This window comes from Misgurnus anguillicaudatus, chromosome 2 (genome assembly GCF_027580225.2).
Source record: "Misgurnus anguillicaudatus chromosome 2, ASM2758022v2, whole genome shotgun sequence".
Classification (NCBI taxonomy): domain Eukaryota; kingdom Metazoa; phylum Chordata; class Actinopteri; order Cypriniformes; family Cobitidae; genus Misgurnus; species Misgurnus anguillicaudatus.
Window position 1 is genome coordinate 18,994,198 of NC_073338.2, and position 18,835 is coordinate 19,013,032.

General features: G+C 35.5%; 1 protein-coding gene across 1 annotated transcript; it reads right to left on the bottom strand.

Moving 5' to 3' along the window:
• Window positions 1-630: 630 nt before the first annotated feature.
• mrps14 (mitochondrial ribosomal protein S14) lies at window positions 631-5,431 on the bottom strand. Its single transcript, XM_073874128.1, has 3 exons — window positions 5,275-5,431; window positions 4,506-4,670; window positions 631-1,046 (listed from the first exon to the last, which is right to left on the bottom strand). The coding sequence occupies exons 1-3, from the start codon at window positions 5,341-5,343 to the stop codon at window positions 864-866; spliced, it is 417 nt and encodes a 138-aa protein (XP_073730229.1). The 5' UTR covers window positions 5,344-5,431; the 3' UTR covers window positions 631-863.
• Window positions 5,432-18,835: the final 13,404 nt, after the last annotated feature.

Here is an 18,835-nt window from a genome sequence, read left to right on the forward strand (position 1 = left end):
TTTAATTACACATTTTCAGTATGCATATAGATAGAGAAAAACACTTGACACTACTCTGAGATTTATTTTTATTTTTGTTGTGTCATATGTTTATTTTAAATGTGTTTAATGTGCAGATGTGATTAATGTGATGTGGTTAATGTATTGTCACATGAAAAGATTATAGGACCCCAGGAAGAATAGCTTTTAGCTCATGCTGAAGCTAATGGGGATCCAAATAAAACAAACAAACAAACAAACATAAAAGATATATATAGTAGTAGTAGTAGTATATATTTATCATCCCCTTAGAGAAATTCTATTTCATATTTCCATAAAAAACGCTTTTTCATCACACAAAACATATACATATCCACGGCACATATAGGGACAAACAAACTTTAGACAGGTCTTAGACGAGCCGTGGAGCTCAGACGAGACGTGTATGGAAAATGTGTTGTCGCAGCATGCACCATCTAACCATATATATATATATATATATATATGTGTCTAATGGAAAGATTTGCTTTCTAATATTTATTGCTACTTCATGAGCAGGCTAAAATAATTAACGTCAAAGCCTGTTTAGATGAATTCTTACAAGGTTTTAATTTATCATATAAAGCATATAAAGTCATGAAAACACAAAAGTTGCATCAACATAATAATTTATTGTATGCTCCATGTTATAACACATTAAACAAACCATATGAATACAAAAAGCAGAATTTATCTAGTTAATAAAAAGTGACAAGGTGTTTGTTGGTTTTGATGTTAAATTCAATACTCTGCATTACAATGTATTGTTTTTAAAAGGTATAACTAGGTCCAGTTTATTCTGAGGGTGTAATGTCCATTATACAACCAGTGGGTCATTATGGTGATTACCACATTGATCGCTGTATCCCAGACATCTGGTTGTGGTCTGCTAAATGCCGAAAAACAATTCGGCTAAGACGCCACCTGCGTTTAACTCCACGTGGACGTGATGTCATCACACACCGGTTGCGAATGCGCACAGGACAACTGTCTCGGGGCAGTGCAGCTATTTCTTTATCAGCGATCTCCTATAAAAAAAAAGAGAAATTAAAATTATTCATCTCATATAAAACAAGACAAAAAACAAATTTCTTCATGGTCCACACAGAACAATGAACTCTATAGGTTAAAATGAGTATTACATGTTGAGAGTTTTTTTAAGTAATGCAAATATATAACGTATTTTTATGGGTTTTACAAGGCAAAAATAAAGCATACAAGTCTTCATAAAAAGGGGAGCGTTTAGATTACAGTGGCAGATGGAAATTTAGTAATTACTTTAACAACATTAAGTTAATACGAAGAGAATTGACAACAACTGTGTGTACATTATACCACTGTGGGTTTTAAAATGCCATTCTTAAAGGAATAGTTAAGTAAACAATCTTATGCTGCGTACTACCCACCAAACACTGTGTTCCCCTGGAATTTAACTTCCTGTCATGCAAATTTTCTGCTTAAGTTGAATATTTTCATGTTTGAGGCGGCAATTGCGCCGGCCAATTCGCGTCATTCGCATCGCCCCGCACAAGTTCACGTCTAGTCGCGTTTTTGCATTGACTTTGTATGTAATCTACTCGCGCAAATCGTTGAGTTTGCGCTTGGTGTGTACGCCCTATTAGCTACTCCAAATTTCCCCTTTTGAATATATATATATTTTTATATTTACAGTGTACACACAATAATAGTTCATATTGACTCTTATACTCAAAGGACCATATATAAAAGATGATATATAAAAGAGACTAGGCTGCATAACAAACAATTGCAACTAACCGTTTGCAGAATAAAAGTTTTAGTTTACATCATAATTATGTATATATAATAGACACACAGGCATGTATATATTTAAGAAAGATTATTTATATTATATACAAGTATGAATACTTAATATTACATCTATTTTTTTTCTTAAAATTATACATGCATGTGTGTATTATATACAGTCTTGTTCAAAATAATAGCAGTACAATGTGACTAACCAGAATAATCAAGGTTTTTAGTATATTTTTTATTGCTACGTGGCAAACAAGTTACCAGTAGGTTCAGTAGATTCTCAGAAAACAAACAAGACCCAGCATTCATGATATGCACGTTCTTAAGGCTGTGCAATTGGGCAATTAGTTGAAAGGGGTGTGTTCAAAATAATAGCAGTGTCTACCTTTGACTGTACAAACTCAAAACTATTTTGTACAAACATTTTTTTTTCTGGGATTTAGCAATCCTGTGAATCACTAAACTAATATTTAGTTGTATGACCACAGTTTTTTAAAACTGCTTGACATCTGTGTGGCATGGAGTCAACCAACTTGTGGCACCTCTCAGCTGTTATTCCACTCCATGATTCTTTAACAACATTCCGCAATTCATTCACATTTCTTGGTTTTGCTTCAGAAACAGCATTTTTGATATCACCCCACAAGTTCTCAATTGGATTAAGGTCTGGAGATTGGGCTGGGCACTCCATAACATTAATTTTGTTGGTTTGGAACCAAGACTTTGCCCGTTTACTAGTGTGTTTTGGGTCATTGTCTTGTTGAAACAACCATTTCAAGGGCATGTCCTCTTCAGCATAGGGCAACATGACCTCTTCAAGTATTTTAACATATGCAAACTGATCCATGATCGCTGGTATGCGATAAATAGGCCCAACACCATAGTAGGAGAAACATGCCCATATCATGATGCTTGCACCTCCATGCTTCACTGTCTTCACTGTGTACTGAGGCTTGAATTCAGAGTTTGGGGGTCGTCTCACAAACTGCCTGTGGCCCTTGGACCCAAAAAGAACAATTTTACTATCATCAGTCCACAAAATGTTCCTCCATTTCTCTTTAGGCCAGTTGATGTGTTCTTTGGCAAATTGTAACCTCTTCTGCACATGCCTTTTTTAACAGAGGGACTTTGCGGGGGATTCTTGAAAATAGATTAGCTTCACACAGACGTCTTCTAACTGTCACAGTACTTACAGGTAACTCCAGACTGTCTTTGATCATCCTGGAGGTGATCATTGGCTGAGCCTTTGCCATTCTGGTTATTCTTCTATCCATTTTGATGGTTGTCTTCCGTTTTCTTCCACGTCTCTCTTGTTTTGCTCTCCATTTTAAGGCATTGGAGATCATTTTAGCTGAACAGCCTATCATGTTTTGCACCTCTTTATAGGTTTTCCCCTCTCCAATCAACTTTTTAATCAAAGTACGCTGTTCTTCTTAACAATGTCTTGAACGACCCATTTTCCTCAGCTTTCAAATGCATGTTCAACAAGTGTTGGCTTCATCCTTAAATAGGGGCCACCTGATTCACACCTGTTTCTTCACAAAATTGATAACCTCAGTGATTGAATGCCACACTGCTATTTTTTTGAACACACCCCTTTCAACTAATTCAACTAATTGCCCAATTGCACAGCCTTAAGAGCGTGCATATCATGAATGCTGGGTCTCATTTGTTTTCTGAGAATCTACTGAACCTACTGGTAACTTGTTTGCCACGTAGCAATAAAAAATATACTAAAAACCTTGATTATTCTGGTTAGTCACATTGTACTGCTATTATTTTGAACAAGACTGTATATATATATATATATATATATATATATATATACATACATATACATATACATATACATATACATATAATTATTATTACACAATACACATCTGATGTAAACAAAAAATGTATTTTGCAAACGATTAATTGCAACTAATCGTTATGCAGAATAAAAGTTTTTGTAAAACAGACATAATATGCCTCGCATTTCAATTTGTTGTCTGTACAAAAATTTCAAGCTCAGGAACTTGAAATTTCCTTTATATGCCTAGATATGAGTACAAATATTGTTCAGTCCAAATTTTTTGTATGAATTATCATTTATCTGTAAAAGTCGTTTTAAGCCAATTTTGAGATTTAAAGGCTTAGGCAGGGTGCATGATTTTTGAAAAACACTTTGTAAAAGAGTCGGGCCGAGTACCAAAACACACTTGTAGCCAATCAGCAGTAAGGGGCGTGTCTACTAACCGACATCATTGCCTGGGTTGAATATGTGTGGGGCGAGTCTATCAAAAGAAGGTCCAGATTCTATTGGGGTAGGGGTTTGTTTGTTTGGTGATTTTGAATGAGATTTCAGAGATCATGCACCCCACCTTTAAATCATGGGTTAAATAACAAGAAACAGAGTCTACAATTTTCAAACTGACTCTCTGTGGTCGTTAAAAACCCTAGGATGTCATCCGAAAAAGAATAGTGGTGTGCCCCGGCATCCTGGCCAAACTTGCCCATTGGCCTACTAATCATCCCCATATATATTAATTGGCTATCTCACTCGGTCTCATCTACACTAATAAGCTGGTGTGTGGGGCATTCGGGGGCAATATGGCTGCCGTCGCATCATCCAGGTGGAGATTCCCCCATTCAGATGTAAAGCGCTGCAGAAAAGCGCTATATATAAATGTAACAAATAATTATTAATTAATTATCATCAAACATACCTGCAACTCCTTTGGCAAAATAGTATTTTTTCTAATGGCATTAATACGCAGTCTTGTATCTGCATACTCGAATGCCATTTGTCTCCTTTTCACATCCCGTAACATCCTCCAGTCAACATAATAACCTCTGAACTGCTCCACTATTCCCAACGAACTTCTGTAGGCCTGAAAGCAACAAAAATGACAACTTTAAAATGTGTAAAGATCAGTAACAACACGATTAATGCTTTATTAACTAATGTCAGTTACTAGGGCACTGTGTACGCAGCCCAGTTGTCATAGGTTCGATACCCAGGAAACACACGTAACTTACTAATAACTTGTATAGATTAAATAAAATGTAATTCTCTTTGTATAAAAGCATTTGCCATAAATCAGCATATAGACGAATGTTTCCGTCCTTTGCCATAATATAAATCATAAATCAGTACCATATGACAAAAACATTGAAAAAACAAAAGTCTACGTCGTTTACGTTTATTTGTTCAGCACAGGCTTTTATCCGAAACGGTTCACAAATACGTGAGAATATTTTGTCAATGAAATAACAATAAGTGTAGTCTACAAACACGTAAACAGATCTCTGTAAGTAATAGTAAGACTTCTTTTCACGAGACGTGAACATTAAATTGTCACTTGTTCCTCTGGGTGCAACACAGAGCCTAACAGGATCACTATCAACACACACAGATATAAAAACACAGCAATGACAAAATTCTAATACACCACTATATAAATCGTGACAGAATCAGTTAAAGTGAGCTTTTACCTGTCTACAAAACGGCAATGATGACTGCAAGAATCCCATGCCCGTGCTAAAGATCCTGCACGCAGCCATGTTGACACGCGATTAACCTTGACGCTCGTGTGCAGGGTGAGAATTGAGTTCAGCAGATCATTACTGCCACCTACTGGTTTGACTGTATACTGTATGTGATGGAAATTTAAACAGCAGATAATCATCAAAAGTTAGAGAGACTTAATAAGAAGGGACAAACATTTAAAAAAATATTTTTTTTTTCACAGCTCAATATCAACTTCTTGTGTTTATGCATGTGACAGAATCGAACCTTTGACTGTGTTGCTAACAACACCATGCTCTACCAAAAGGCTTTATGCCCAGCCGCACTACTTCCTGAACTTCAGCCAACTCCTTGTTTCCTGTCTGCCATTATTGGACAAACTGATTAATCCAGGTGTGCCTGACCTCAGTAGTCACAACAACAATAATCAGACACACCTGGATTAATCAGTTTGTCCAATAATGGCAGACAGGAAACAAGGAGCTGGCTAAAGTTCAGGAAGTAGTGCAGCTGGGCATAAAGCCTATTGCGTTCTGTTTATTTTTTATTTACTGTTGCCCTTCATTACATGACATCTGCATTGTCAGCTGTTGTAGGCTATATCTATCATTACAACAAGACAAATCCCCTTTATTCAAATCATAAAACAATGTGAAGGGCAAACAACAACAGAAATAGCAACCTAACAATCCACTTATGTGCTTTTCTCTGCATGATATTGGTTAGAGGCATTCATAAAAACTGTGCTAGTAAATTCCTGTAGAATTTCTCAAGCAATCAGTAGATACCAGGAGATTCTCAGAAAAACGCGAACATATGTCAAATTACACAACCTTACAGAGAAGATCAACTGTGTACATTTCAGTAGAAAACAGACAGGTCTCATAGGAGTCATAAGCCCTACATAACATACAGTATCTGTCTAAAATATAAACACATTCTTATAATGTCCAAATGTGCATTTAGTTCACAACCTAAAGTACTTCAAAAATGTATGTAAAACATGTACTGGACTGCTTGCAATCCTTGCTGGCCTTCCAATACGGTCTATTAAACCACTCCAATTGGTTCAGAATGCAACAGTTCGGCTCATCTTTCCAATAGTATCCAACCTGCAGCACCCACGATTCAAACCACATGATTCAGGCCTTCAGTCTCAGGCAGTAATGGGCCTGCAGGAGAGCTTTTATGAGACATGCTGGAATGCGTGAAATTATTAAAACATTACAGACAACACGGTAAGTTGCGTAAGATTTTTCTGTTATTATGCCATGAACAACCACTATATATATATAAATATATATATATATATATACATATATATATATATATATATATATATATATATGTATATATATGTATATATATGTATATATATATATATATATGTATATATATATATATGTATATATATATATATATATATATATATATATATATATATATGTATATATATATATATATATATATATATATATATATATATATATATATATATATATATATATATATATATATATATATATATATGTATATATATATGTATATGTATATATTTTTATAGTAGCCACTAGTACCGATTTCTTTCACATTTTATTTTTAAACATTAAACCTATTGTCTTTTATCGTTTTTTTTGTGTGTTTTATTTTTGCTGACAGTTCATTCTTTTTAGATTTAACAATCTCATGAAACAGCTGCACTCAAAAAAATGATTCAAGCTCTTCTTAGACATGACACATTAAAATTGTGTTTAATTAATGTAAAATACCTCATTAAGAGCAATAAGTATATATATTTAATTAGTCTAACACAAAATGAATATGTACTATAATTTATTGATTTCTTTTTAATTGCGTTAACACAATTAGTTTGAGTTTGGGTTCGGGAAAAATAATTTCCCAGCATGCTTTGCATGCAACTGCTTTTGGAGAGTAATTTTTTTTAATTAAGTGTTATTTTATGCATTTTTAGGTAAAGAGAAAGACTTAAAAGTGTTTAATGTCCGTTTATCTTATTAATTTAGAAGCGTTTGTGTTATATTTTTTCATATTGTTTGGTTACCATCGTGCAGAAGAGTGTCGCTTGTGGTTAGGTTGTGGATGTGACGTATTTCTCTCAATGAGCACTAACTGTGTTAATGCCTGTTTGGAGATCAGTCTCTTCTCACATGCTCATCCAAAGTTTCATATGTTAATATTATTAGCATGCTAACATGTGCTTATGCTAATTAGTATGATACAAAAACGTTTTATATAAAATAACAGAATTGAGTTATTCAGACTACACTACATTGAGTTATTCAAACTACACTTAATTGAGTTATTCAGACTAAACTAAATTGAGTTGAGGCAACTAATTGAGTATTGCCATTTAATTTAAATTGAGTTGGACTAACTCAATTTATTTTAATTGTGTAAAGCAATTTTTTATGAGTTAGGGGTACACATTGATATTGGATGGAAATCCTGCCCACAATTTTATTGAGTTTATCCAACGAATATTTTTTTTGAGTGTGGAGGGTTCAAGGGAGCTCTTGACATTTTGGTTTTCATTCCAGGAAAACAACCTTTTTTTGTGAATTCAGTAAATGTCGCAGTTTGATATTTTTATTTATGATTTTCATAGTAATAATACATTCAACTTAAACTTTATCTGTGTATGTTCATATGAAAAGTATTACTTTGTTAATGTTTATCTGAATTCTAAAAAAATAAAGTTTGACATTAAACTTTTATACCCTGTGTCTTTAAATATTTGGTACCTAATGAACATTAAGTAGATACTGATGATGAACATGAAGTAAATATTATATCTTAATAGTCAAATGGAATGATGTTGCATAAGTTAACTACATGAAAATAAATGTTAATAAATCAACAAATATATAATTATGTTTAAGTATTTTGAGATATTGTTTTCAAATATTATACATAAATCCCATTACAATTTGTGTAAAAATAAGAAAGTTACAAAAACAATATATGGTTAAACATCATTTCCAGCCATGAGATGGGTGGCCTGGATTGTATGGCCTGAAATGTGGGGCGCTGTGGGGCTGCAGCTGGATATTTCAATCTCCCAGAAGCCCAAAAGGGCTTTTCTATATCTTTATAAAAAACAAAACAAAAACTATAGACTCTCTTTCTTTCTCAACAGGTGTTTAGGAATAGTGAAAACTGGTAACTTGGTTTAAGCACTTTTTGTATTATTGCCTCCCTATGACAAATGGCTTTATTGTTTCATAATCTTTATATGTTGCTTTTGTAAACAAGCAAAACATGTCTACTGTAATTATGCATTATTATACAGATCTCTGGAGGGCTTGTTTCCTATTGGTCAGTGGTAAAATTTTAATCCCTTATATAGCGACCACTAAAACTGATAAAAGAATGCTCATCTTCCTTCTGCACAACACAGGGAGAGACTCATATATAAACCAGCAGGGTACATTTCATATTTAAAACGATTTTGCTGTGTGCAAGTCTACCAGTATTCACATGCAGCATGCCATGCATATGTTACATGTTGCTTTTTTAAAGTAAATAAGATGAAAAAATATATAACACGACATCAAGGCCTTTACACAGACAAGGCCTAAGCCTAGACTAAAACTTATTACAAAGTAATGAAGAGGCATCATTAACATGACATTACAAGAATGAATAATATCCACCACACAGTTCCATTCCTGGTGATTAATACATTAACAATTAACAAACAAGTCACGTTGTACTTTATCAACATTTGCAAAAGATTATTTAAAGTTGTATGAACAAAAATGATCAACTTTAAATAAATAACTTATTTCAGTTCAGTATCAGCAACCAGGGTTTAAATCATTTAGCATCATACAGTGTTCCTATTAGATTTGCATGAGCTACTTGGGTGGGTCATTCATTCTAACGTCACTAAATCAGGCCTTGAAAGTGAGCATTTGAAACATTGTGAAAGCCAGATGAATTATTCTGCCGAAATTGAATCAGAGTGTTTCTCTAAGCCATTTCTCTTTCGTAAATTCCCACAAATTTCCCATCAACACTTGAGATTCAGATGTTCCACACGTGTGGAGCTGCTCTGAACTCTTTTCCATATGTTGTAACAAGTGATTTGCATACAGAATTTCATGATTGTTTCGTTTCCATGGTTTAGCATAGCAATCATCGACTTTCACACTATGTTAATCAAGCCATAATTATTTAATTCCATTTATTACACTGTGCTCTGGAATGCTTAATTTTGATTGGTCAGAAATACCTACAACTAACACAGACTCATTCGGGTACCGTGGGTCATCTTGACAGGTCCAGTTTAATACTTATAAATAAATATAATATAATGATTAATAACATAGGCCTATATGAGATTTTATAAATGACTACATGTTCATCTTGACTGAACTTCATGTCTTGGCTTTTTCCTCATGGAAGGTTTGCACTTTTTTTTTTTTACAAATGATCTACTTAATATTTCAAATGTCTTGTGTCCAATAATTTACTTCCTTACACATTAATATTTAAAGGTTCAGTGTAGGACTTTTAGATCTCTTGAAAGAAATGCAATATACTTTATAAAGACTTTGAACTGTATTGTTTTTATTACCTTTTTATCGACATACACCGCGGGTCTCCTTAAGTCGTCGTCATGTTTCTAGCCATAAACGGACAAACTGCTCTATTCACCTTATTTTCGAACGCTGAAGTAAGTGATGTGACGTATTTTCCTTCTTTGTGCAGGAAATATGTCACATTTCTATGTGTTTCAATAGCCAGCTAGTAGAAAACAGTGTGGTGGGAGCACGCATAAAACATTATTAAAAACAGTTATGGTAAATTTTACTACACCTGCCATGTATGAACCAGTGTGAGGATGAAATTAAGAAGTGGCCTGATATGATATATGAAGATAAATTCAACCATTTTGTGTTGTTGATCGGAGGTGACGGGTCTTCAATGCGCAAATATAAAAGCACAAAGACCAGTATCTTTACAAAGTCAATCTCGTGTTTTTAACCTTTTCAGGAGATGGTTTAAAATGTCACAAATGGCCTGGTCTGTTTTTTTTTTATAAGTGGTAATTTTTAATCAACTTGTTTGAGTTTTTATGGCAAAACATCAGTTTTATTTCACACGACAGTCCAACAGTCAGCAGCATCTTTCTCATTCAACACATTGTAAGTTATTTGAACAAACCATAATAAACATATTAAACTATTGTGTTTGTATTCAGTATTGTTTTAATTTTATAAAAATATTATTATGCATTAAATGTGAGCTTATGAAATTATTATCTTAATAAAAACAATAATTTTAAACATAACAAAAGTACACGCAAACAGATTCAGAACTATTATAAACAATAAGCAGTTTATGTCGTAAATATTCTGTACTGTAATCACATTATTGTAATAATATATAGTAGCAGAATAAATAAACCAGATAAATGAGCATATTTTTATTAGCATAATGTTAGTGTATTTTTTTTTACAATTATTGTATTTATTGTTCACTGGCAGTTTCTATGAAAGGTTTTACTTGATGAATGTGTGGATACAGATAAGGGTGCATGTACGCCACATATACATTCGGCTCTTGTGCGTGTATTATGGTTAAAACAAATGTTTTGTAGAGATTTACTGCGTTTGTATTAGCTATTATGCAACCCCTAACTGAAAAAATTATGGCAGTCTTCCTGGATTTCATTATAGATGAAAATCAGTCATGTGACCTTTTAGGTCATGCCGCCATCTTGAGTACCTACCGAGTACCAGTAGGCTACTGACAAGCACTGGCTAGCTTGCTACGATTTACGGATTTCTTATCTTTTACTGTCTATGATTCTTATGGATACAGGAAAGGGCTACAAAAGACAACATTTCGCACCTCGACTGTCATGAAAAAAAAACGCTAGTTTAAAAAATATATCTTGGTTAGGGTGTGATGCCTACTCCATCCCTGATGCGTTCTTCCAGTCACTGTCCACTGCTACCGAACTGCCAGTATTTTTACAACACTAAGGCGGCACGACACCACATGAAACTTTGCTCGAAGTATCACCTGGATCTCTACACATGAATGCGAGCATTGAGAACATTGTTTGTGTACACAGAGTTTACTAAAAAGAAAGGTTTTGGACAACTGACATTGGCTGTTATGGTGTCTGCTCGCCAAAGTCCATTAAAATGAGAAAAATCCTGGAATGTTTTCCTCAAAAAACATAATTTATTTTCGACTGAACAGAGAAAGACAGCAACATTTTGGATGACATGGTGGTAAGTAAATTGTCTTTTTTTTTAAGAAAATGGACTGATCCTTTAACTGTTCCTATTTACCCCTGGTCCTCAAAGTTGTTGTTAGTAAACAGCACCACTAATCAAGTACTTTTTCGATTTATTACCTTCTACTTGACTTGTAGGATTTTACCAAATTTTGTGGAATGCTGTTTTAACATTTTATACATTGCATATCTCACATTTCCTTTTAGCCACCCCGCTGTGAAGTCCTTTTATGACTACGTCAAGGTCTTCATGAGTTTTGGAATGTGTTGCATTGATCCATCAGGACCGTGTCAGTCAAATAGCTGAGGACCAATGAACCCCACCACCACAGGCTATAGTCTGTATTCTGTCGGATGTTCCTGTTACTCTGTCTCTCCTTGGGTCAGCGAATGTTTCGATCTGCTTTTCCTGTTCAACAGAAAGCCATCGGTAGAAAAAGAGAACATCTGTCCTGACGTCCTGTTGATCTTTTATTTGAGTAAACAACAGCTCCCTGAATGACTCCTGGCGGTGTCAGTTTTATTGAATGTTTGCCCTCTAATCTCCACGCATAAGCGTGACTGGTATTTGATTAATGTTTCATCTCCCGCTGTATGTCTGTTGTTCACATTAGATTAAAAATGGAGACATCGGAGGGAGCAAAGCTCTCACGGCCAACCATCGCAATCCCGCTTTCCAAACATAACTGTTAATCCCATCAAACGTAGCGCGAGGACGTTTACGACGACTTACAAAACGAAAAATAAAACAATAACAGGGACATTAAGTCTCTTCAGACGTTTTTGCAGCGCCATCTGTGAAATCATTTAGAGTCGGACCACCAGGGTTAACAGGAAGTGCGTTCTGGGGCAACCTCTGCCCTTTTCCATTCAGCGGAGCGGGAACAAATATTCGAGAGCAGTAAACGCTGAAAAGCTTCTTCTATTGAGTCTGACAATGCAGGTGGACATAACATCGAGGTGAATGTCAGCATGCGTTGGTGTTTTCGTCTCACCATTCATCAACTTTTAATAATAATTCTGAAGAAAGCTGCCATTAGATGATAGATTGCTTTATTTTCCGATGACACAGTCTATTATTTTCAGCTGTACATTGCATTATTTTGATGTTGAATTCTGGTCAGCTGAAGTATAATATTTCTGCACCCACCTGAGTGGGAGGATGGGGATATCTAATTTAGACTGCTAAAGTACTTTAGTTACTTTATTTGATTAGATATTGTTATCCCTTTCTGGAAACATTTACACAATATCTTGTAAACTAGCTATAATTTACTTTTGTGCAAGCTTGCAGGGACCAAATCCACTTTCTGCTTTCTTTGAACCCCAGTGGAGAAACATCTGAGCTGCTTTTCTGCATCCAATGAAAGTGAATGGGGACTAGTGGCTGTCATATTGAAAAAAAAGGTCCACAAAAGCAGCACAAATGTAATCCATATGACTTGGTGCTACATTCCAAGTCTTCTGGACATGTACAATAACTTGAATGAGAAACCTAATGGAAATTTAAGTCATTTTTTGAGAAATAATCTTTGAAATCAAACTTGACAGCAGTGGCCATTCATGTCTGCCTTAGATGTGGGTGATGACAGATTTTTCTTTTTTTTCCCTTTAATGTTAAGTGAGAAACACGTGCTATGCTGAGATGTTATACAACTTCTAGAGAGGACCTGCTGATACATGATTGTCCTTATGTTTGCTATAAGATATTTTGGAGCTTTTAACCCCACCCTTATCCTAAACTCAACTAGTCTTTTTTGTGAATTTTGAAAAAATTTGCTTCACGTTTGGATGGAAACCCAGCTAATGACACCAAATGTACCTGCAATTATATAATCACCCATGTGTGATGCGTATTAAAAAAAAAGGTAGTGAAGTAAAAATTCTGCTCTTTAATCATTTCGTGTCCATGTTTGGTTGGCTTCAATGGAGGGTGTGGCAAGCAACAGCTAATAGCAAAGTAAGCAGTGGCGGCCGGTGACTTTTTTTTTGAGGGCGCTCGATGCGAAAATCGTCACATCATGTATGTAGCCCGTCATGTGTGTGGTTCCTTTTTTCAAAATATGTGTTCTGCGCATTGAGTGCCTGCTGCAGACGCGTTTAAAGGGTTTATGATAAAAGAGACGCTCACGTTTGCCAGATACTCGCATCAAAGTTTACTGTTAAGGGAGTGTCTTGCGTGTATAGAGCATAGACTGTAAAAAAAATGGACAACGCCCATTCGCTCTCTTCCATTGGTGAAAAGTGAAGCCGCTGTCATGAGCAATCCGGTCCCCCCGAGCAATTCGGTCTCCCCTAGGACCCCGATAGGTATCTACACTAATGCCTGCTCAAAAATGTGTCATTGCAATATCTCGTCTGCATACGCGGCTAGCAAGCTAATTATGTTGTACAAAATAGAAACATTACATTTTTTTAAAAATAAAAGTTAACTAAAAAAAAATATAATAAACTAATATTCATGTTGCAGACACGTCAGTACTTTTGTGTCATCATCTGCTTTGAAAAAACAATACTTTTATTTTTTGTAAATTATTAACATACCTTACGGAATATATATTTTTAATAGTAAAAGTGTAGTACATGGCTTATAATTATAATTTAAATGTGTGATTCAACTATGTAGTAATCATGTTTTGTATAATTAATTAAGTAATTGTATAAGTAGACAGTCAAAAGTGGAAATGGTACAGTATAATAATCTAAATAATAAAATGACACAAGCAATGTGTAGATCTCCCGCCTATAGCCTCATTTATATACAACTATATGAAACATATCATTTAAAAGACATCAATTGTAATTTTAACAACGTTCTAACTACATAAATCATAACGGGATTTTGTAGGAATTGTAATAAGGCGCTAAGAAAACTACCCATGAGGAGTTTTTTCAGCCAATGGAGTCGCGCGGGGTCCTAGGGGAGACCGAATTGCCCGGGGGGACCCAATTGCTCACGACACCGCCAGTGTCCCGATACGGCCCTGACATCTTGAGTCTGCGCAGTAGCGTTTTCGGCACCAGTCCTGCACAGTAGTAAGCAGGAAGTAAAGCCGCGAAATCAAGGCCCCACCCTCGCTCTCGCAGAATGCTCATATCACACCTGTCAATCATGACGTGACACCACCGTTTTTATAGCATTAAATAACTAACCAAAAACAATATATTAAAAACAAACACTTGTATTTACATAAGCGTGATAAAAACTACAGTACATGACATAAACACCCCGACCCCAAAAAACGAGCATCTAAAGACACAAAAGTGGATCGCCGACTACGTTTCCCCCTAGTGGGCGCAGTTCGACTAATAGGAGTACTATGAAAAGTTGCCTGTTTTCCACTTTTGTGTTTTTAAACGCTCGTTTTTTGGGGATGACAGCTTATCAAAAGGTATTTCTGTTTTTTTGGCTTAGCTGTACATCCTGTCACAAAGCAGCTTTTCGGCATTATTCTGTTTTTTGTTATAAGCCAGAAATGACAAGGAGGGAGCCTCTCGCAATACAAAGTCAATGGAGACGGATGGATTGTTTCCCCCCCGGTGGGCATGGTTTTCAGGTAATTGACGCGTTGCGCTCTGTCTCTATTTTGTGAACGTGAGCGTCTCTTTTATCATAAACAGCAGGCATTTATTTTGATAAAACACGTAATGCACACAGGATCTCTCGACACACAGAACACATATTTTGGAAAAGGGAACCACACACGTTACTCCGAACACTTATTTTAAATTAGCGCCCCTCGGATGAGCAGTCACGAGCCGACACAGTTGGATCGATCTCAACTTGGAAGATCATTATTGTTTGTATGCAAAACATTTACAGGATTGGCTAGATAAATACAGGAAAAGTCCAAATCTGCATAAATCCCCACAAAGAACTGTGCGAGAAACCGTATGAATCAGCCAAGAACAACTTTTCAAACCTGTCAGACTCTGTAAGTTACACATTGGGTATGTAATATACCTGGCAGCTTCAAGTGCCATATGGTACACTTTTCGCAGAGATTTGACCTTTATACCTATAAAGAAAGAATGTATTTTCCAATCTTAGACCCATGCGGGCTGAAACAGCATGCTTCAAGTCAAACGTCCAAAACGTGAGCACATGAAGAGAGAACAGTGGCCAATGAGAAACAGGTGAGAAAAGACAAGCATTGCTTTCTAGGAAAAGTAGTGGATTTTAGTAAATAATGTATTTAGTGACTTTGTTTGGTCTCATAAATCTAAAGCCCGCAGTCTGTATAGTTTTTTATGTGTACGTGCACGGTCGAATGCACAGCCTTGCAAAGCAAATATAGTTTATTTGCCTCTTACGTGTACACAGATGTTCAACGCATGTGCATTGCGACAAAGTACAATGCATCTCCTGGGCTACATACTACATTCGAGCATACGTGACCTATGCGTACAAAGTACGTGCGGTAACAAAAATCCGACACTACTTTGATGACGAAATTTACATCACTGTACGTGGACCCTCGCGTATGCGTAAAAATGGGACTTTACTTTTAGCTTTATAGTACAGAAATTATGCTTGATTCTTAGTGAACTGCTTTTTCCGGGTTGCAAATTTGTCTAAGCTGGCCTATATTTACATCTATGCATTGGCATGTGCTTTTATCCAAAGCAACTTTAAATATAGATTTTTTATCAGTATATGTGTTTCAAACCCATAACCTTTGGAGCTGCTACCGCAATCACTCAGCTATACAGGAGCACCAATACGTTTTGACTTTTGTATTTGTTTTAACAAAAGCCAAAAGCCTTGATGGAGTGAAAAACTAAATACAATGAAAACAATGGCGTTCTTGAAGCTCCATTAACGAAACCCAGTGGCGCATTTTCCCTGAGAGTCCCGCCATGTATTTTAACAACCATCGGCAGCACCGCAGAGGTCTGATTCACTGAGATGCTGTGAATGTGAAGAATCCCTTTTGTGTTGAACTTAAAGGTCACCAACACGCTGCTGCTTTTTATTGTCATGCGTATTCTTGCTCTGAGTTACAACTGCAGTCTTACTTAAGTCAGTTAACTTTATAGGAAACGGCATTAATATTAATAGGGTAATATTTTCCCCCATTGCTAAGGCTAACTACATCTCGGTTAAATGAACAGAGAAATGCACAAGAATTGTTTAGTTCCTCTCGGCTTTCCTGGAGATCTGCTGCCAACAGTTGATCTGGAAAGATTGTGAGGTTTGTTATGATTCCTGTATGGAGACAGACAGATAGATGAATAGATACCGTAACCCAAACCCCACATGTATAGTATATAGATTGGAGTCTCACACGTATGTAACTTGCAGAAGGTTAATTTGCAAAGCCTGAGACCTTATGGCTTTGATTTCAAAGTCTCTTATGGTGGGGATGACCTTCAAAAAAAATCTAATAAAACCCAGAAGCATTCCAACAAAATATGTTTAAGTTAAGAGATTGAATTTTCCACCATAGATTTACTCCCAGCGTGCATGGTTGACGTAGCCTGGGGTCTCTTCACTCCCATGCTGTCTTTAAGCAAAATTTTACTTCTGCGTAAGTTAAGTTGCAAGTTACCGACTGTCACAAACCTCCAACAACGCTATCACCTCTCACATGGCTCTTCTTGAAATATGTCCCAGCTTCCCCACAAACTCTCGCTGTGCCTTCGACTCATAAAAAGGATCGTGAGACCCATAAGTCTGCGCCATGCCACATTTCTACTGCATTCTTGTACACAACATTGGCGGCCAAACACATTATTCAGTTCAGACAAATCCTCTTTTGTAAAATGAGTGATGATGGGTGACAACCTCATTTCATCTACAGTACAGGTGTCATCTTGATAGTAGTGGTGAAAAGGTGAGTTATAATTTAATAGAGAGAAACTGGTATGATATATTTGAAGATGTGTCAGGGTGCACCTCAAACATATGTATCATTCAAAGGCTATGATTTAAACTCTCTGGAAATGTTAAACATGCGGTGGTCAGATCCTTCTACTTTAAACAAATTATTGTAAAGTATACATTTAAACAGATATGTTGGCTTGTGTGAAGTGGGGAAGAAAGATGACCACTTGAAAATCATTGCAATAAAATAAATATGACACATGGAACAGAAAATGTCCTTCTGGAAACAACTGATAAAATGTAAAGTGATTATGTCTACGATACACCTGACATTAGTTTGTACATGTTTTAATGCACAACTTGCTCTTGTATAGCTCAGTGAAAGAGCATTGCATTAACAGTGCAAAAGGTCCTGAACCCGAGGAACACACATGCTCATTGAAAGGTATACTTTGTAATGCATTGTAAGACACTTTGAATAAAAGCATCTGCCAAACGTATACATGTTTAATATACACTTGTAGGCAACATTCAAATAATAATTTAAAAACACAAAAGATTACTCACTAACCTAAAAACAATGTATTGCAATTATATAATAGATATGAAGTGTATACACTTTAAAAAGTAAAAAGTAGGATCATCTTATAAAATTACTTCAATTGGTAACACCTAAAATTATTTTTTTAATAAACTTAAAATTTCACTTCAGTTTCACTTTAGGAGAAAAAATTAAATTGAAACAACTTAAATCCTTTAGGTGTTACCAGTTGGAGTATTTCTTTTTTCAAGTTGATTCAACTTTTCACCTTTTACAGAGCAAAAAAAAAAAAAAAAAAATGTTTTCATGTATAAAATAGGGTGTAAAAGTTTTTCTTTAGTAACATTATAGGCTACCTTGCTACTTAAAACAACTTTGTTATTTAAGTCAATTTTATCTACTATTTGAAGTTTTGACTTGTGAAAGGTTGACATAACAAATTAAGTTAAAGGGGACATTTCACAAGACTTTTTTAAGATGTAAAATAAATCTTTGGTGTCCAGAGTGCATATGTGAAGTTTTAGCTCAAAATACCATATAGGTCATTTATTATAGCATGTTAAAATTGCCACTTTGTAGGTGTAAAGCAAAATGTGCTGTTTTTGGGTGTGTCTTTTAAAATGCAAATGAGTTGATCTCTGCACTAAATGGCAGTGGCGTGTAGTTGGATAGTGCAGATTAAGGGGCGGTATTATCCCCTTCTGACATCACAGGGGAGAAAAATTTCAATGACCTATTTTTTCCCATGCGTGTGGAGAATGGTTTACCAAAACTAAGTTACTGGGCTAATCTTTTTCAAATTTTCTAGGTTGACAGAAGCACAGGGACCCAATTATAGCACTTAAACATGAAAAATGTTAGATTTTCATGATATGGCCCCTTTAA